Raw genomic sequence first — 17,596 nt, 5'->3', positions numbered from 1 at the left:
CATGATTCAAATCATAGTCATGCAAATTATTGAGTTCCTCGCACCAACGGGCCTCATCTCAAATATGAGCTCTCATGGTAACATGCTACCTCCTTGATAAAGGTGCCATGGACAGTAAATAAGTTAATATATGTAAAGGGTAAACACTTAGACCAGTGTCTGGCACAAATAGTAAATACACTAGTAACATCTATATGTGAGTATTTGCCATTATCATTATCACTATCATTATTATCATTATTGGGATATATGGATGGTGAAGCATAGAAGCAGTGGGAGAAAATACAACTATTTGACTTCACAGGAAAATAGAAGCACCCTACCAGATAAGTGTGAAAGGAGCAGAAATAAATAAAAAGTAGAAAAACATATGGATAACAAAAGAAATGTTCATCTTTAAAAATGAGTTACAGACACCAATATGGATAACACGAATATAATGTGATGGGGGGAAAAAGCAAGTCACAGAAGTTACACAGCAGATGACACCATTGACAGACCTCCAAACATGCAAAAGTAAATAATAAAATATGTAGATTTAGATACATCTATGGTTTAACTATAAAAAAAAGAAGCAAGAGTGTATTAGTTATTTGTATGAAGTGATCATCATGGAATGCAGGACTGTGGGTACTCTGAGCAGAGAGGGAAGCTGTGAATGAAGGTCACACAGGCAGCTTTTACCATTCCACTGAGTGGGGACACCTAGATTTTTAAAAATTACTCTGTATGTCTTATATAGAGATGTGATATATTCTTTGTGCATGTGAAATATTTTATAATAAAAAAGGGCAAACGTTTACTAATACGTTTTAAAGGCAAGAGAAGTTTGTTGGTTTTTTTGGTTTTTTTGTTTTTTTTTGTTTTACCTAACTAGTAAAGTTGTTTTTCTTCCTTAAAGCTCAATGGAGATTTTCTTCTTTAATGATAAGAGCAAATTAACTAGTTTAAGAATTAAATATATTTCAGGGCGCCTAGGTGGCTCAGTCACTTGAGCGTCTGACTTTGGGCTCAGGTCATGATCTCACGGTTCCTGAGTTTGAGCCCCGGGTCGGACTCTGTGCTGATGGCTGGGAGCCTGAAGTCTGCTTTGGATTCTCTGTCTCCCTCTCTCTCTCTTCCCCTCCCCCACTCATGCTCTGTCTCTCTCTCTCTCTCTCTCTCTCTCTCTCTCTCTCTTTCAAATGAATAAATGTTAAACAATTTTTTTTTCATTAAAAAAAAGAATTAAATATGTTTCTAGAATGGTCAAAAGCAAATTCTACTAGCAGTGTACCCTAATTAAAAGAAGACTGTTCTTATCTGAGATATATCATCAAGCCTAAATAAGCAATTCTTAGCTATACATTTAGGACAACCAATATAATTCCTAGTGCTTACTGCCATTACTTCAAATGGGATAGCTAATATGATGCTTCTAATTCAGTGTAACCTATCCTCTAAATAAATACTAAATCTTTAAAAGGGTTATATAACTTTGCTTATGGATCAAATTACTGAGCACATTAGGCTACAAAGTTCAAACAGAAGATCTTAGTCACAGAATAATATTTATACTTAGTTCCACAAAACAGACAACGTGAACCAAACATAACAAGACATAATTACGTATAATTAATTATGTCATTTCCATTAAAAATTATGAAAGATACTTGCAGACTTTTAGACAACCCATACACTCACTACAGAATCCATACATTACAGAATCTTATATATTAGGTATTACTCAGTCCAACCAATTCATTTTGCAGATGTGAAGACTGAGGCACAGAGAGCTTACTTATGCCTTAGACAAGAAAAGGACTAGGAAAACCCAGTCTTCCAATTTGTTATCCAATGTTCTTTTTATCACAGTACACTGATTTTGCAACATGAACATATGCACAAGGATGCAAATATATTAATGAGTCTGCAGTTTTTCAACTGGCTCTGCAAGTTGATAAACATCCCCACCTCAACTATGCTCATCCTGGCTCTCTACAGTGACCTAACTAGAGGGCATATAGATAGGAAAGATGGTAGTGTCTGCACTTTTTCCTTCTCAGTTACTGTGAGGCCAGGGCTCCCAGGGACCTGCGGTCCCTCAATTGCTGTCCTATCTAATCTTCTGGACTGTGTACAGGGAGATATGGCTCTGCCTTTCTTTCCTTATACACACTAATCTAAAATAAAATATCCACCTGTAATAGTCACTGTAGATCTCTCCCAACCCCAACCACGCCCAGATTCTCTAACAATCAAACTCGATATAAATTAAGAGAAATTAAATGAATAAATAAACAGCAAATAAATAAATAAATAAAAGTCACGGCTCTCTGATTTACACAAAAGCTGTCCTGATATTTTTTAAAGACTCTAACATGCAGCATAGGCTTATCTTCAGTGTTGTCTTAAATTTAACGTAGGTACTGAGGGAGTGGTTGGTTTTGTCTGCAGGTTTTTTCCACTTTAAACAAAATAAACTGACCTAAAAAAACATAAAGATTCATCATGTAATTTACTGTAATAGAACACAGTTATGCCATAACAGAGACTGCTATAGGGATGTATTTGTATGCAAATCACCTATTAAATTTCATCCTAAAAACAGGAGGACAGCCCTAAGAATGATGCTCATATACTGAAAATATAATTATAAAATGTATTCATATACTAATCCCTGAGACTGCTTCACAGCCCAGTCTTAGCATAAAGTACATTGTCTGGCATAAAATAGTCAACTGCTGTTGCAGGAGCATGTTGAGAAGGGTTCTTGTCATTCCAAAATTTCAACCATGGTCAGATTCTCCACCCCATTCTAAAGTGAGGTGACAATGAGTCACTGAAAGCTGAGTCCAGAACCTCTCTGAGAGTTCCACAAAGCAAGAAATCAAGCTGTCCATAGACTCTCTATACCATAATTCCTACACGTGTGTACTTTCCAAACATGAGAATGCTTTTTTTTTATATTAAAAAAAACTCATTTAAAACCTCAATAGTGGCTTTTTGCTAATAGGCATTTTCTCAGTCAAAAGCCATAAAAACACAAATACTACCATATGAGATGGTTCCTTTTTTTAAATTAAAGTAGAAATTATTCTTCATACTCTAGACTGAACATAAATATGTCATTTTGGACAAATGTAATGAACAGTGTACTATTTTTAGAAACAGAATCAGGTTATACCGTTGGTCAGGAAGCCAGGCCCTGAGAACACATGTCTTATACCAGCATTATTACTCTATTTCACTTGCAGTCATCTTCATATCTTACAAAACTCTACAGTTTGTGCAACTGAAGTCCTCTCAATGAAGTAAATCCCCTCTGCTTTCCTTCAGAAAGTCAGATATCAAGAAATTGTCTCGTGGTTTCCAAGTCAGCACTCAGCTGGGTAACCCATTCTTACAAATGCCAGGCAACAATGCCACACCAGGCTACCATGGCGAAATGTCAGAGATCGGGGTATGGTGGCCCAGGTGGCCAACTCAAGTGTTCAAGAATCGTGCAGGTGACATTTGAAAAGGTAAGAAAAACATGGCATTCTGTAAGAAAGAGGTAGGAATGTGATTTATTATGCTTTTTTATTTTATTATAGTTTAGGAAATTGTCAACAATTATTTTATGGATAAGAACTTGACCATGGCAATAAAAAGTGCCCACAGAGAACAACAACCCAAAAAAAGCCAAAGAGTACTTCATCTGGTGGCAATCACATTGGCGTCACGTTCTTGGGGAAGGTAAAGGGAGGAATGAGGAGGAGACAGTGTAAAATGTGTGTTCAAGGCCAAATGAACCACTTGTGGGAAGCTCAGAGTACAGACAAATCAAGGCTTGGTGATGAGGAAGACATTTAAGGAGTTAGTTCCTTATCTTACCATAAGCCACTGGAGAGGTTAAAAAGGGAAGAAGGAGCAACAATTTTGCAGTTTGGGAAGGTCTTTCTGGGTGCAATATCCTTTGTTCAAGGCTTCCCATGTACTATTTGTGGAGTGCGTAAATGTGATGTCCCCTAAAAAAGGAAAGTTCATGGACAAAATGCCACATACTAACTGGGCATCTTTCAAAGCCAGATGAAACTGCATCTTCTTGATGATGCTTTTCCTGTCCCCTCCCTCTTATTCCAGTCAACAAAAATGTTTTGTTTTCTTCTCCCCTTTATTTTTAATCTTCCTTACTCATGATTTTTTTTAAACTGTACTGCTTCATTCTTTTTTTTTTTTTTTAAGTTTGTTTATTTTAGAGAGAAAGTGAGAAGCAGCAGGGGAGGGGCAGAGACAGAGGGAGAAAGAGAGAATCCCAAACAGGCTCCCCACCACCAGCGCAGAGTGGGATGCGGGGTCAAACACATGAACCATGAAATCCATGACCTGAGCCAAAAGCAAGAGTCAGATGCTTAACAGAACTGAGCCACCCAGGTGTCGCATACGTTTGATCTCCAGACCCGAACCTTCCATTTCTGATTCAGCTACTTGTCTCCACATTAATATTCTACCAGCGCCTCAAATGCAATAGATCTAAAATAAAACTCATTTTTTATCCTCACCCACAAACCTCCTGAGTTCACATTCTTGCAATCACCCAGGCCTAACGTCTTTCCATCATCTTTTATTCATCCCTCTCTTTCACCATCTCCAATTAATTGTTTATTTCTGTCCAATCTATATCAGCAACACTCCTCCAATCCCACAGTCACTAACCTAGCTCTTCAGTCTCTAAGAAAAACTCAGGGCACCTGGATGGCTCAGTCAGTTGAGCATCCGACTTGAGCTCAGATCATGATTTCACAATTTGTCAGTTCGAGCCCCACATAGGGATCACTGCTGTCAGCACAAAGCCTGCTTCAGATCCTATATCTCCCTCTCTCTCTGCCCCTCCCCTGCTTGTGCGCTCTCAAAAGTAAACATTAAAAAAAATATATCTTATAACCCTTCTTTATTAGTCCAATGGTTTCTTTCCTGACTGAGTTCACCCTTTGGATTATTAGATAATATATCTTATACTCCAACTTTGATTATAATATTTTGAGGACACAAAAGACTTCTATCTCATAGCTTACTAACCGAGTCCAAATTTTCTGGCCTAGGATTAAAAGCCCTCCATGTAGGGGCGCCTGGGTGGCTCAGTCAGTTAAGTGTCCGACTTCGGCTCAGGTCATGATCTCACAGTTTGTGAGTTCGAGCTCCGCGTCAGGCTCTGCATCAGGCTCTGTGCTGACAGCTCAGAGCCTGGAGCCTGCTTTGGATTCTGTGTCTTGCTCTCTCTCTGCCCCTCCCCTGCTCACGCTCTGTCTCTCTGTCTCAAAAAATAAATAAAACATTTTTTAAAAATTTTTTTAATAAAAATAAAATAAAATTTTAAAAAAGTCCTCCACATTCCAGGCCACACCTAATCTTCAATCTTTTATCTTCACACTATTTCCCTTCAAATAGTCTCCAATGATTTTCTACACCCACCCTCTCTATCTGACCTGGTAAATATTGGGTGCTCAACACAAGTTGATTCCTTCCACATCAGTTTGCTATATTCTCTTTCCCCATCTATCTCGGTTTGCAGGAAAACACTCTATCATTCTATATATGTGATTATCACATAGGAAATTACAATGTTCATGGAAAAGCCTACAATATCTAAGAAACAGCAAGGACTGAGAAAGAAGAGCAGTGGCTGAACTCCAATATCTGAAGAAGAAGGCAGTGACAAGCAGGATGCCATACAAGCTTCAGAACATTTGAAAAAGCTGGGATCATTATACCTGGGATGATGGATGCTAACAGCCCATCCGAATTCTTCTACATGATCCATTTGTCTAATAGAACTTACAGTCTAGTGAAGAAGATGAATACATATGGATTTGATAATGCAAGATGGTAAAATCATGCTCCAATCAGGGTACAAAATGTCTTGAAAACACAAGGAAATGACAATTCTAAGAGGTGAAGAAAGTTTCACAAAAGACCATGAGATGGAGCCTTAAGGACAGGTTCCAAGAGAAAAATATTCCAGACAGCAGAAGCAGTCTAAAGGAAAGTAGAGATGGAAAATGCTAGACATGTGAGAAACAGGAAAATACAGAACTCCCTCAGCTATTACTATTTTGAAAGTCTCTAATTATTACTTAAATAGTTTCAATGAATTCACCCTGAAGAGCTATTTGAGCTGAGCATTCTGATGCAGTGAATTCCTAAAAATATGCAGACGATTGTAGGACGGATCAGTTGTCATTAAAAAGGATTTTCAAGTCAGGTGGATCCTGAGCTGCGTTGTAACTCCTGAATGTAGTGCTAACCCCCCCCCCCCATATACTCCCCAAAGGCTCCTCTTCAGCATTCCTGCCTCAGTATGAATGAACTGCTCTAACATCCTAGGATCCCAGTGAAGGTGGCTTTTCCACACACAGTGCAATCAAGAGAAAATTATACCTTTTAAGGACTAATAACCCCACAATACAAAATGTAAAAATGCAAAATCAAACCACGTAAATGTCTGCAGTCTCTACTACAAAGAATTCTAGAATTAAAAGAGACCTTAGGGGAAATCTGTGTCAACAATGTGACCCACACTATGTCTATTGCGTTCTTTCTCTCGGGAATTTAGGATCAAGTCTCAACGTATCAGTCTTTCCTTGTGCTTGGAACCAAGGGACACGTAAATACTCAGGGGCTGCTGAACAGACACATTCAACCATGAACACAGGAAAGCGGGAAAAAAAATGGTCAGCAAAGAAAGAACAGTGAAGCAAAGAAAGGCAAACAGTAGAGAGCAGGAAAGTTCCAGGTTTTCCAGTCCCTGGTCCCTAATAAGGTCTGTCTGCGTTTGGCTCCCATCAAATTTCTTTCTTTCGTTTTCTTAAAACTAGTTCATGTTCGTTTCTGTTACTTGCAACAGAAGCTTAAATGAGGCAATAACCAAATCCTCTATAAAGTCAATTGGTTGATTTATTACTGACCTACCTTTTCTATAATTTCTTTTCTCTTTATTTGCATTTCCTTAAAAGCCATAAACATGACTTTGGTATGCTATAGAGAAAATATGTGAACAAGGATCAGGAATCACGCTGAGCATTTTAAAAGAAAATCTCACTGTGCCCAGGAAGGAGAAAATAAAGAAATACTCAAAGTAAAGCCTTGAGCAATTTGTACAGCAATCACAGATGCTAACTAACAAGTAGTAAATGAAATAGCTATCTGATTGCCCTCCTATCCAAACTCAATTTAATTCTGAGTAAACCAGATGGGTAGGTCCAAGTATGATCAATAGGGCATTTTGTAGGAATGTAGGGCATTTCATCTGGAATGCCTCCAAAGAACTAGTCACAGGCCTCCAACTACAGAAAAGTTTGGGTGCCCTACAGTGGTATCCCTAACCCAAACACAAATTCCAAAACTGAATACCAGACCATCTTAGGGCCTGGGCTTAGCTGTCCCCAAAGAGCAGTGAGACATTTACGCCATGACATAACCAGCACCTTCTGCTATTAGAGAGGGAAAGAGAAAGTAACAGAAGCTTACTGTCATGGAACTCTGTCAAGGTGTGTGCAACTGTGTGCATATGCCAGATATCAAGATGTTCCAGAGGCAGATTCAGGCTCCCCAAACCTGGATCCATACCAATCATTTCTGACTACAGGTAGACCAGTTTAACATGCATAGCAAGTAAGAGTTGACAGTCAGAAGTTTGAATCAATGTAGTCTGGGTAACTGCAGCCTTTTATAAACAAAAACAATATTTCAGGATCCTGGAGTGAGAAGGGACACGGAGACTATGTCCAACTTCATCACTTTACAGAGAAGAGAGCTAAACATCTGAACCGAATCCCCAACTATAATAAGTAACACGGCTGAGATAAAATCAAAGAATTGCAACCAGATAATGGAACCAAAAAGCATTATTTCCTAAAGTTCCTCTTTAATGGTTGAAATTTCATTTGTAACTTAAAAGAGATGAACGTATTCGAATAGGGAAAACCTATGAAACTATTGTTGGGATCTTCTTTGCATATTCTTGTTACTTGGGTTTAGCAAAACAGTAAAGATTTCTGACCTAATGGGTTAACACTTTAGCTAAGATATTAGAACAAGCACCTTTAAAAGCCACAAAACCGTGAGTTGATTCAAAATCTAAATTATGTTGTATGTTTGCAACCTTGGCAGACAGGCAGTTTAGGCACTGTGACAAAATTCTCCATGGCAGAGAGCTACTTATTTTAATATAAAAAAATTCCAGACGTTCACATAGGGCCCTAATAAAAGTCACCAGAAATTAGACTTATATGTCAGCAGGGACCAAAATTAAAAGAATGAATGTTTAAATGGTCCAAATATAAATTTGGTGTTCAAAATTGCTGGAAAGGGGCCACAGTACAGTGGATTTGGGTCTTCAAGGGCTGCTTTACCACAAGTATTAGGTAAGTCAACATATCACTGAAGGAAAAAGAAAAAAAAACCATATTCCCTGGCAGTACAATCCACTCTTTATCGTGCAGCACAGTATTTTCTAGAAGACCACTAATAAAAAGTGCTGTTAGAACCTGTTGTATTTCCCAAGAAGTACTATTAAAGGTACTCGTAAAATACAAATTCATAAAAGATCTTTAAAAAAAAAAAAAAGTACTAATCAACAGTACTGAAAACAGTACTGTTTTCAATCATGCAATTGATATCATTGCTTAAATTAGTATTTATAAACTGCACATTTAATAAAATTAAACATTTAAAAAGCTCCCGTTAACCTAAATTGGCAATGTTATAAGTTACCTGAATCCTGAAGATTTTTGTTATAGACGAGACCAACTTTCAAAATCTATTTTGCCACCAATGTTACAAATGGAAATATGAAGAAAAAGACCAGAGGGTTCTGAACATAATGTACGCTTAATAGAGTCAGCTTTCAACTAATTTATAAGTCCTAATTGTAAGCCATATCTAATGTTGACAGTTTAGTCTACTGGTGGCAAAACCAAAAGCAAACTAAAATTTTCCAATCTCAACTGAGGAACTAAAATTTTTGTTCTATCATTCCAGAAAAAAAAATTAAGAACTGAGAAGCTCTGATGATTAGTAAGTTAGATACTCATCACAAATAGCAACGTTCGTGCAATTTCACATTTACCTAAACCTACATTTGTAATCTCAAATCATTACTTTTTATAAATAACCTTACGTAAAAGAAAAAACCCTCACTAATATTAGAAGAAAACGATCTTCAAAAATTATCGTGTTAAGACCTCAGAATTACCACAATTATAGTCCTAAACTAAGGAATGCAGGAATGGTACCTTCCGTTCACACTTTCGTTCACTTTAAAACAGTCCACTGTAAAACTTACAAACCAGACTCGGATGCTTTTTTCCCCTTAAAAACAACAAGACTGGTACCTGGCATACTCGGGGTTTTGTTCGGTTTTGGCCTATTAGATACCAGCGGGGCCCGCGGGAGTCTGAGCCTGAGCCTGAGCCCGAGGCGCGGGCGACGCGGCGGGCGGGAGGGGGGGGAGCGGCAGTGCGCCCCCGGTGTCCCCTCCTCGCCTCCCGCCGCTCCCGGCGCTTCCTCCCGGCGCGTCGGCACCCCACGCCCCTCCTGGACGCCCGGCGGGAGGCGCGGGCCTGACCGGCGCATTCCCACGCGCCCCGGCCCGTTATCCGAGCGGGCACTTTGGCGGAGCGGTCCTGCGCCGAGCGGGGGCTCCGGGTGGCCCCCTGCGCGGCGCCCCTCCCCTGCCCCCTGCGGGCTGCCCCGCCAAGCCCCTCCCCGGGGGCCCGCGCCGGGCGAGAGCTTCCCTCGGGCTCAGGTTCGCGCCGGGGAGGAGATAAGGTGTCAGCGAGGCGGCCAGACGCCTCCCGTAGGCGGGGGCGAAGCCAGCTTGACCTCCTTCCATCCACCCACCCCCCAACCCCACACACACACACACACACCGCCCGCGCGGGGCGCTCCCCTTCCGCGCCCCTCCTGAGCTCAGGAAAGGGGGCGTCCCCGCAGGAGTCTGAAGGGGGCGCAGCCCGGCGCTGGGAGGGGATCAAGGGTCGGGGTCACACCTCAACTCGGCAGGGCTGGGGTGGGAAGGGGGAGGTGAGGCGGCGAAGGAGCCCGAACTTACCTGACTGCGCGGCTCCCCGCGCCGCAGTCGCGGCCAGCCAGAGGCAGAGGCAGAGCGAGAGGGGGCGCGGGAGGGTCCGCCGTGGGCGCATGGAAGGGCCGGGGAGCCGCCGCCGCCGCCGCCGCCGCCGCCGCCGCCGCCGTCCGAGCCTCGCTCCCTCCCTCCCTCCCTCCCAGGCTCCGGGCGACGGACGGGGCGGCGGGAGGCATGACGGGAAATTCCTGGGCACGGGCAGCCGAGTCCAAATATGAGCATGGGAGACGAGCGAGGGAGGACCGCGGAGCGCGCCCGCCGCGGACGGGGCCCGCTGCCCGGCCTCGGCGGCCGCCAACTCCCTCCTCCTCCGAATCCTCCTCCTTCACCGCCGCCGCGAGGCCGCCGGCCGCCGAGCGCGAGCGAGAGGTGGAATCTGTCTGCCAGGGCGCATCCCTCTCCAGGGTTGAGGCCCAAGAGCAGAGCCGAGCACCCCACCCAGGTCCCACCTGAGACCCCTGAAGGGGCAGAAAAGAGAGAAACCACCACGAGGAGACCGGACAGCGAGCCAGGGACCCGCCGGAGGACGTTTAAGGGGTTTGAGGAGACTGTTGCGTTGCCCCTAATCAGTTGAGAGCTTTGGGTAACGAGGGGATGAAAAGATCTGGCAAATACTTCTCTAAGTGTGGGAGGGTGAGGCTGGCGCGGCACTGTGCATTCAGGTGAGCCATCCAGCACGCAACAAACAGGCGTTGTAATTCTTAAAACCACCCACCCGCATTCCAGGTGAGCGGTCCCTGGACACCAGGTGTGTGTGTTCCGCGGGGTGGGGGTGGGAGGGGGGGTGGAGGTTCTTAGACAAAATTACAAAGCGACTCTTCCCAAACTAGTATTTGAATACTATATATGGACTTTAGGCAAGCTACTGTGACATCAGTTTTCCTAACAGCTAAATGCTGATGTTGAGACCAGTCGGCCTTTCCTCCACCAACCTCTCTCCAGCCCTTACACTGGTTCTGTATTTGCTGTAGCTCCTCTAAAAGGCAGTGTTGAAATTTATTCCAAAGGTGCTACTTCTGATTACCGAAATGTCAGTCCCAGATGTTTAATTACAGGCCCAAGCCAGTAAGTAGTTCCCTGACTTTTCTTTGGCACTGATAACTCCTTCAGTAATCAAGTCCAAATGACCCTTAGCTTTTTAAGACAACATAATTATGTCTTGATTACTATAATTTATTATTTTTTTTATTCACACTAACGGGACAGGCCCTGGAGATGCAGGATGTTATATGATTACTTATGTGCATTTTAAGATGCTACAGAAATGATTTATTGATGCAAAATTCTTACGGGGTAAATGTCAAACAGATTTAGAGTGGATTATTCTAATATGAACTGAAGGATGGTAATTTGCGCATCACACTGCTTGTTTTAAAATGCTTTGTTTGAAAATCAGAAACTTCGAAACAGATTTAATTCTGGCAAAGAATTAAGGCCCACATGTGAAAAGCCAGTCCATTTACAAGGGGCTCCCCTTAAATCATCTGGTACTGACAAGCACAACCTCCCATGAATTACTCCTGGCAAATGGGTGGATTTCAGCCTTCATGTACTAGCAGTGATAATGGGACTGAGGGCAGATGACCTAAGTAAGCTAGGGGTAAATAAACTGCAAGACAGTAAATGAGGGATTTAAAAGACACATGGTATTATCATTCAGTTTAGCTCCCCAGAAGCTGGGCAGTGGGAAGAGGATATTCAGGAAGACTGTCGAGTATTCCCTCCCTTTCCTCTTCTTTGTATCTTTAACTGTGTATTACATAAGCATCTGTTTTTCTTAATTCCCTTACAACACCTAACATAGTTCTTTGCCCAGAGTCTAAGGAGTTGTTTAAAAAGAAAAGGAAATGAGCACAGTAATTTGTGGACTGACTTACAGGAGCGCTGAGCTGAGTGTAAGGAAAAACTTGTTTAAAAGGACTGTAATAATTAAGCCATATGTAAAATAGTTTAGTTGGCCTTATATACAAACACGTAAACTCATAAAGAATGCATTGTCATACAACCTAGTTCATATTAGTGTGAGTGGAGAGTGAAGTAATTGTGTCGATTCTGCCGACTTGACAGAAAAGCAGCAGCTGTTGTAAAGGCTTCGAGAAGTCTGTTGAAGAGAGGAGAAAGAGCTAAGGTTACTTGAATGCATGACAAGTGCCAGGAGCTCTGCTGGTGTTTTACACCTGGTACTTTATGTAACCCCTACAAACATCTCTGAGCTTATTATTTTTCATCCCTATTTTACAGCTAAGGAGACTGAGGCATAGATGATAAATTACGCTACTAGGAAGGGGGGAAGTAGTATGGGGGGGATCAAGCCTCATTCCAAAGTCATATCTAGTCTTTTGACTGTACTGATCTGTCCTATTCTCCCTACATTTAAAAGAAAAAAAAAAAAAGGCACTCAAAAACTGTATTCATCAGGCTCTTGCGGTTTGAAGTAACCGTGTGCCCTCAAGTTGCCTCAAGTCACAGGGGTAAAGGATACATGTGGAAATAAGACCTGAGGCTTAACCGGCTTGTCAGGTCGTCCTTTGTGGGCCTGGGAGGTGGGAGCCTGTGCCTTTGATAGGCATCAGGAACCAGATAAGTACTACCACATTCTGACCACATTCCTATGAGCTTTGTACCTGGATGACTGAGACTTAAATCACGTATTTCACCACGTTTTCTCTAATGTCTTTTTTATTATGATCTTAATACCAACCGCAGCAACATACTACCTTAAGCATTGTTTGCTTTTCAGACAAAGGACCCAGAAGAAGAGGTGACTGCTTCCCCTGCTCCCATCCCTCCCCCTGCCCAGCGATGTGCTGGTAAATAAATGTTGAACAACCAGATCTGGAGGCGGGAGATCTCAGCTGTAACAAAAACCAGTTTATGTGGTGCCAGTGTTCCCACCGACCCACGGCAGAGCTGGGAAGAGATGCGCGCACCAGCTCTCGGGCCTGTAAGGGCCAGCCCCGGCACACCTCTGCGTCAGCTCTTTGTCAGATGCCTTCAGAATGTGGCCATAATTCAAGGTGCACAAACAACCGCAGCTCTTTCCGTCCTGTTCCCACTTGCTGCCAGTTCTCTGTCTACTATCAAATGTCCCCGAGGAGAGAATCTGTCACCGTTGTCCTTTTAGGGGAAAAGCTCTCCTTGGAGGCTATCTCGGAAGCCACTGAGCAGCCCATAGGCTGGCTACCTCTGAGCCAGGTGTCCTCTCCTGCTCCATCTGTGGCTAGGATGGACGGCTCACATGCTAGACAACATGGTCACCCATGCTGAAGAAACAGACTGCGTTGCTACCTGCTTGGCGGGTTGTGGTCGGGGCGGCCTCTTTCGAAAGGAGTCTGTAAGCACGACAGGCTTTCAAGCAGTGGTCTCTCTGACATGCTGTTCTCAGCTCTTCAGTGAGATCCTCTCGGCCACTACACAGAGCTTTGGGACAGCTTCTCCTCCACATACCCCAAGGAACATCTTGGGTAGATGCCAACAACTGCAAACAGGAGAATGGACAGGTTAGGACTGGATAGGATTCAAAAGCCCCTAATTTAGGGGGAGAAACCCTAAGTTAGTACTTAAGTTCAGTGAACATTTATCAAGTGCCGTTGTTTCAAACCAATAGCGATGATTGGAGAGTAAGGAAATCATGTCATAGGAGGATGTCCTAGACGATCCAGGAGAAGGTGTTCCAGACTACACTCAATCCAAACTCCACAGATTCTGCTTTCCTAATCTGGGAAGTAGAACGGCGTGACTCAGCTCTGCCGAGAACACTTCTATATTGGTAGAAGCGTGCCCCTTGCCTCAATGTGCTGGGGTGGGAGTGGGGTCGAGGAGAACTATTCTCAACAACGTGAGGGACACAGAGTCAATGCTGACTGGCTCATGGAGACACTTGAAATCTTCTTTTACACAGTGGAAGCCATCCCTTTTGTTAATTCTGGAGATAGTTGATGTATTCCCACGATGGATGCACTACCCGATTCTCCCAGCTTTGGATATGTGGCTGCGCTACAACAAACAATAACTATCTTGACAAGATTTTCAATATTGTAGACCATTAAATAATCCTCTCTAGACCAGCGAAGCTGCTTGACTGTTAGCAAGATCGTATCACGTAAAGTGATATATGCTACATCAACCATATACACCTACAGAAGAAAAGAGAGCGAAGGGGAAGGAGCGAGAATGAACAGTTGAAACTGCACAGGAAAATTCTGATGGGAGACTTGATTCTACTTTCATTCAGTCTCTTAGTGCTTCTTCTGTCGAGAGCATCTAACCCCACAGTGTGTGCATCCAGTGTTTACAGGTATTTTTCGAACCACGCACAACTTGCCCCTGACTGCAAACTACCTCCTTCATATGTTCAGCCAAAGCAGTTGCAACCTGATCCAGTAGTAGAGGAAATCCCGGCTGTGCTGGGCTTTCTGGGAAATGGCATGTTGCTCTCCAAAATGGTCCCCTTACAGGATTTTCTGCAGTAGTTTAACCTCTGCCTAAATTTCACTCTGCGAGCTGCCATTAGAACTTAATCTCATAATCAGATACAGCTCCACTCAGTAGTCAGGGACTTGAGCTTCGGCATCAGATAGATCTAAATTCATGCATGGCCTCCACCATGAAAGCCCATGGGACAATAGGCAAGCTACTTAACTTTGCCTAAGCTTTGGCATTCTTTGTTCTTTCTGTAGAATGAAAAAATAAAGATACCACCATGCATGACACTTAGCACAATCCCATGCTACCTATGTACCTATGTCCTTAATAAATATCAATATAATACTATTAACCTTTATCATCACTTAGCAACTTTCAATCACCAGAGTCACTCTTTGCCTTTCAGCTTTATCTGACATGATTTCCTGTGCCTGAAATGACTCATAGTTTCTCTGCACAGCTTAGAGTCCTACATTTGTATTCATAATCACCTCTTAAGGAAGTCAGTTCAGATTTAATAATACATTCAATGTGTGTTTTCTTCCAATACTTTTTATATTTACATCCATGTTTGCTAATAGTAAATATGTTATCAAATATGTTTTTCAGTCTTTACTTCCTCAAAGTAATCATATTAGAAGGCTTCACACACTGATGGATGATTATTCAAACTGTTTTGTGAAAACCACTTTTAGATTTGCATCAAAATACATGATGAAATTTTTAAAATCTCTCCAACATAGGAAAATCATCTTCACATTCATTTATTCAAATATTTACTTATGCTTACCGTGAGCTGGGTAGAAAATAAGATAAGCTGGCAAAGTATTTAGTATGTTTTTTTAATGTTCAAAAACAAATTTTTTTTTTTTTTTTGGTTTAGTTTTGAGAGACAGAGGGAGGGAGAGAGAGAATGAGCAGGGGAGGGACCGAGAGAGCGACATATACAGAATCAGAAGCAGGCTCCAGGCCCTGAGCTGTCAGCACAGAGCCTGACTCAGGGCTTGAACTCATGGACCAAGAGATCATGACCTGAGCCGAAGTCAGACAGACGCTCAATCGACTGAACCACCCAGGCACCCCTAAAATATTTAGTATGTTAAGGTGGTAACTGCAAATAAGAGAAATAAGGCAGGGAAGGTTGCTAAAAGTGTTGGGGAAGTAACATTAAAGACGTACAAGAAAGAAGTAAGTCATGCTGGTGTGTGAGAGAGGAGGAACAGCAAGCAAAAAGTCCACACCCAAAGCACCCTGCCCTGTAGGAGGACCATCCAGGAGGCTGGCATGGGGAGAAGAGGGTGAAAGGGGACTGTGGTGAGAACATCAAAGGTTGTGGCTCCAGAGGCAATCAGGTAAGGTCTTATGGACCATTTATAAAGACTTTGGCTTCTTTGTAGTGAGATGGGAAGCTCTGATAGGCTTTATACACCAGAGTGACATAGTCTGATTTACATTTTAACAGAGAACTTAGGCTCTTCTGTCAAGGAGTGCAGAGACAAAAGGGGAGACCAGGTGAGAGATAATGGTGATTTGGGTGGGGAAGCAGTGGACATAGCAAAAAGGGATCAAACTGAAGATATATTTGAAATGCGGGGCCCACAAGATTTGCTAATATACCAAATGTAAAGTTTGAAAGAAAGAAAAGAATGTCTCTAAACTTTTTTTTCTTTTTTCCCCCCCTGAGCATTACAGAATTGACATTTCATAAGATACATGTTAAGTGTGAAATGGCTTTTAGACACACAAGATAATGTTCATCTGGGTGATTAAATATGAAAGTTATATGTATAGAGAGTGGCTGGGCTGCAGATATAGAAATGATATTCAAGCCATGAGAAGTCCATAGATTTTCTTTTTAAACTGTTGGTGACTATGTAAATTGGTGCGGCCATTGTAGAAAACAGTATGGAGATTCCTCAAAAAATTAAAAATAGAACTACCCTATGACCCAGGAATTGCTCTACTGGGTATTTACTCAAAAAACACAGAAACATTAATTCAAAGGGTTACTTGCACTCTTATGTTTATTATACAATAATATACATTATACAATAGGCAAGCTATAAAAGCAGCCCAAATGCCCATCGATTGATAAACAGGAAAAGAAGAAGTGGCATATTTCAGCCATAAAAAAAAAAAAAAGAATAAATTCTTGCCATTTGCAACAACACGGATAGAGCTAGAGAGTATAATGCTGAGTAAAATAAGTCAGAGAAAGACAAATACCATATGATTTCACTGGAGTTTAAGAAACAAATGAGCAAAGGGGGGGGAGAAAAAATCATAGACTCTTAACTACAGATGGTTATCAGAGTGGGGGGGTGGGAGTGGGATGGGGGGAAAAAGGGGCTGGAGATAAAGAGTGCACTTACAATGATGAAAAAAATAAATAAAATTATTTTTTTTTAAAGGTGAGGCTAAAGAGATAGGAAAAGTATGGAGGACTGGGAGGCAAATGAAGTTTTATTTTTATTTTTTTGAGAACACATTTGTGGAAAAAGACAAAATTTAGAACCAAGCAGAATCGATGAATAACCAAATTAAGTTATTCCCTTTTTATGCTTTTAAGTGAGTAAACATAAAATATTAATGATTTTGTGACTTATAAATGAGCCCTGAAACACCCTGATAATCTCTAAATATTTGAGGAATAGTAGCAATGGAATACAGGTATATTCCACCATTGTGACCACATTAAAAAGCCATCCCTATAGGTCAAATGGCCAAACATCCAATTGTTGTGATATGTAACTGACAGCTAAATGACAAGGTCCACCAGACAGAAGGGAATGAGAACATCTCTTCAGGGTTGGGAGAGAAACCTTTCTGAGGCTTAAATATATACAAAGTTTACGGGGCACCTGGGTGGCTCAGTCGGTTAAGCATCCAGCTTCAGGTCATGATCTCTCGGTTCCTGGGTTCGAGCCCCACATTGGGCTCTGTGCTGCTGACAGCTCAGAGCCTGGAGCCTGCTTTGGATTCTGTGTCTCCCTCTCTATCTGCTCCTCCCCCACTTGTGCTCTGTCTTTCTCTCTCTCAAAAATAAACATTAAAAAATTTTTTTAA

General features: G+C 42.0%; 1 protein-coding gene and 1 long non-coding RNA gene across 7 annotated transcripts in view; one reads left to right on the top strand and one right to left on the bottom strand.

Annotated features, from left to right (window-relative positions):
- The window catches only part of MSRB3 (methionine sulfoxide reductase B3), a 169,830-nt gene extending 159,422 nt beyond the window's left edge, over window positions 1-10,408 (bottom strand). Inside the window, exon 1 of one of the 3 annotated variants that reach the window (XM_042992685.1) lies at window positions 10,073-10,408. In XM_042992685.1, coding sequence (XP_042848619.1) covers window positions 10,073-10,327 — 255 coding nt within the window. In that variant the 5' untranslated portion in view covers window positions 10,328-10,408. Of the gene's footprint in view, window positions 1-3,166; window positions 3,249-9,353; window positions 9,475-10,072 lie in introns of those variants that run through there. The other 2 variants (XM_007082217.3, XM_042992686.1) reach the window with 2 other exon arrangements.
- LOC107179632 overlaps window positions 3,422-17,596 on the top strand; it is a 34,019-nt gene continuing 19,844 nt past the window's right edge. For 2 of the 4 annotated variants that reach the window (XR_006220039.1, XR_006220041.1), the window contains exons 1-2: window positions 10,909-11,170; window positions 12,846-14,402. This is a non-coding gene — a long non-coding RNA (uncharacterized LOC107179632). Of the gene's footprint in view, window positions 3,504-10,506; window positions 10,832-10,908; window positions 11,171-12,845; window positions 14,403-17,596 lie in introns of those variants that run through there. The other 2 variants (XR_006220040.1, XR_001510289.2) reach the window with 2 other exon arrangements.

This window comes from Panthera tigris, chromosome B4, assembly GCF_018350195.1.
Source record: "Panthera tigris isolate Pti1 chromosome B4, P.tigris_Pti1_mat1.1, whole genome shotgun sequence".
NCBI classification, from domain to species: domain Eukaryota; kingdom Metazoa; phylum Chordata; class Mammalia; order Carnivora; family Felidae; genus Panthera; species Panthera tigris.
The sequence above is the reverse complement of the archived record's forward strand: the minus strand, read 5'-3'. Positions and strand labels throughout refer to the sequence as shown.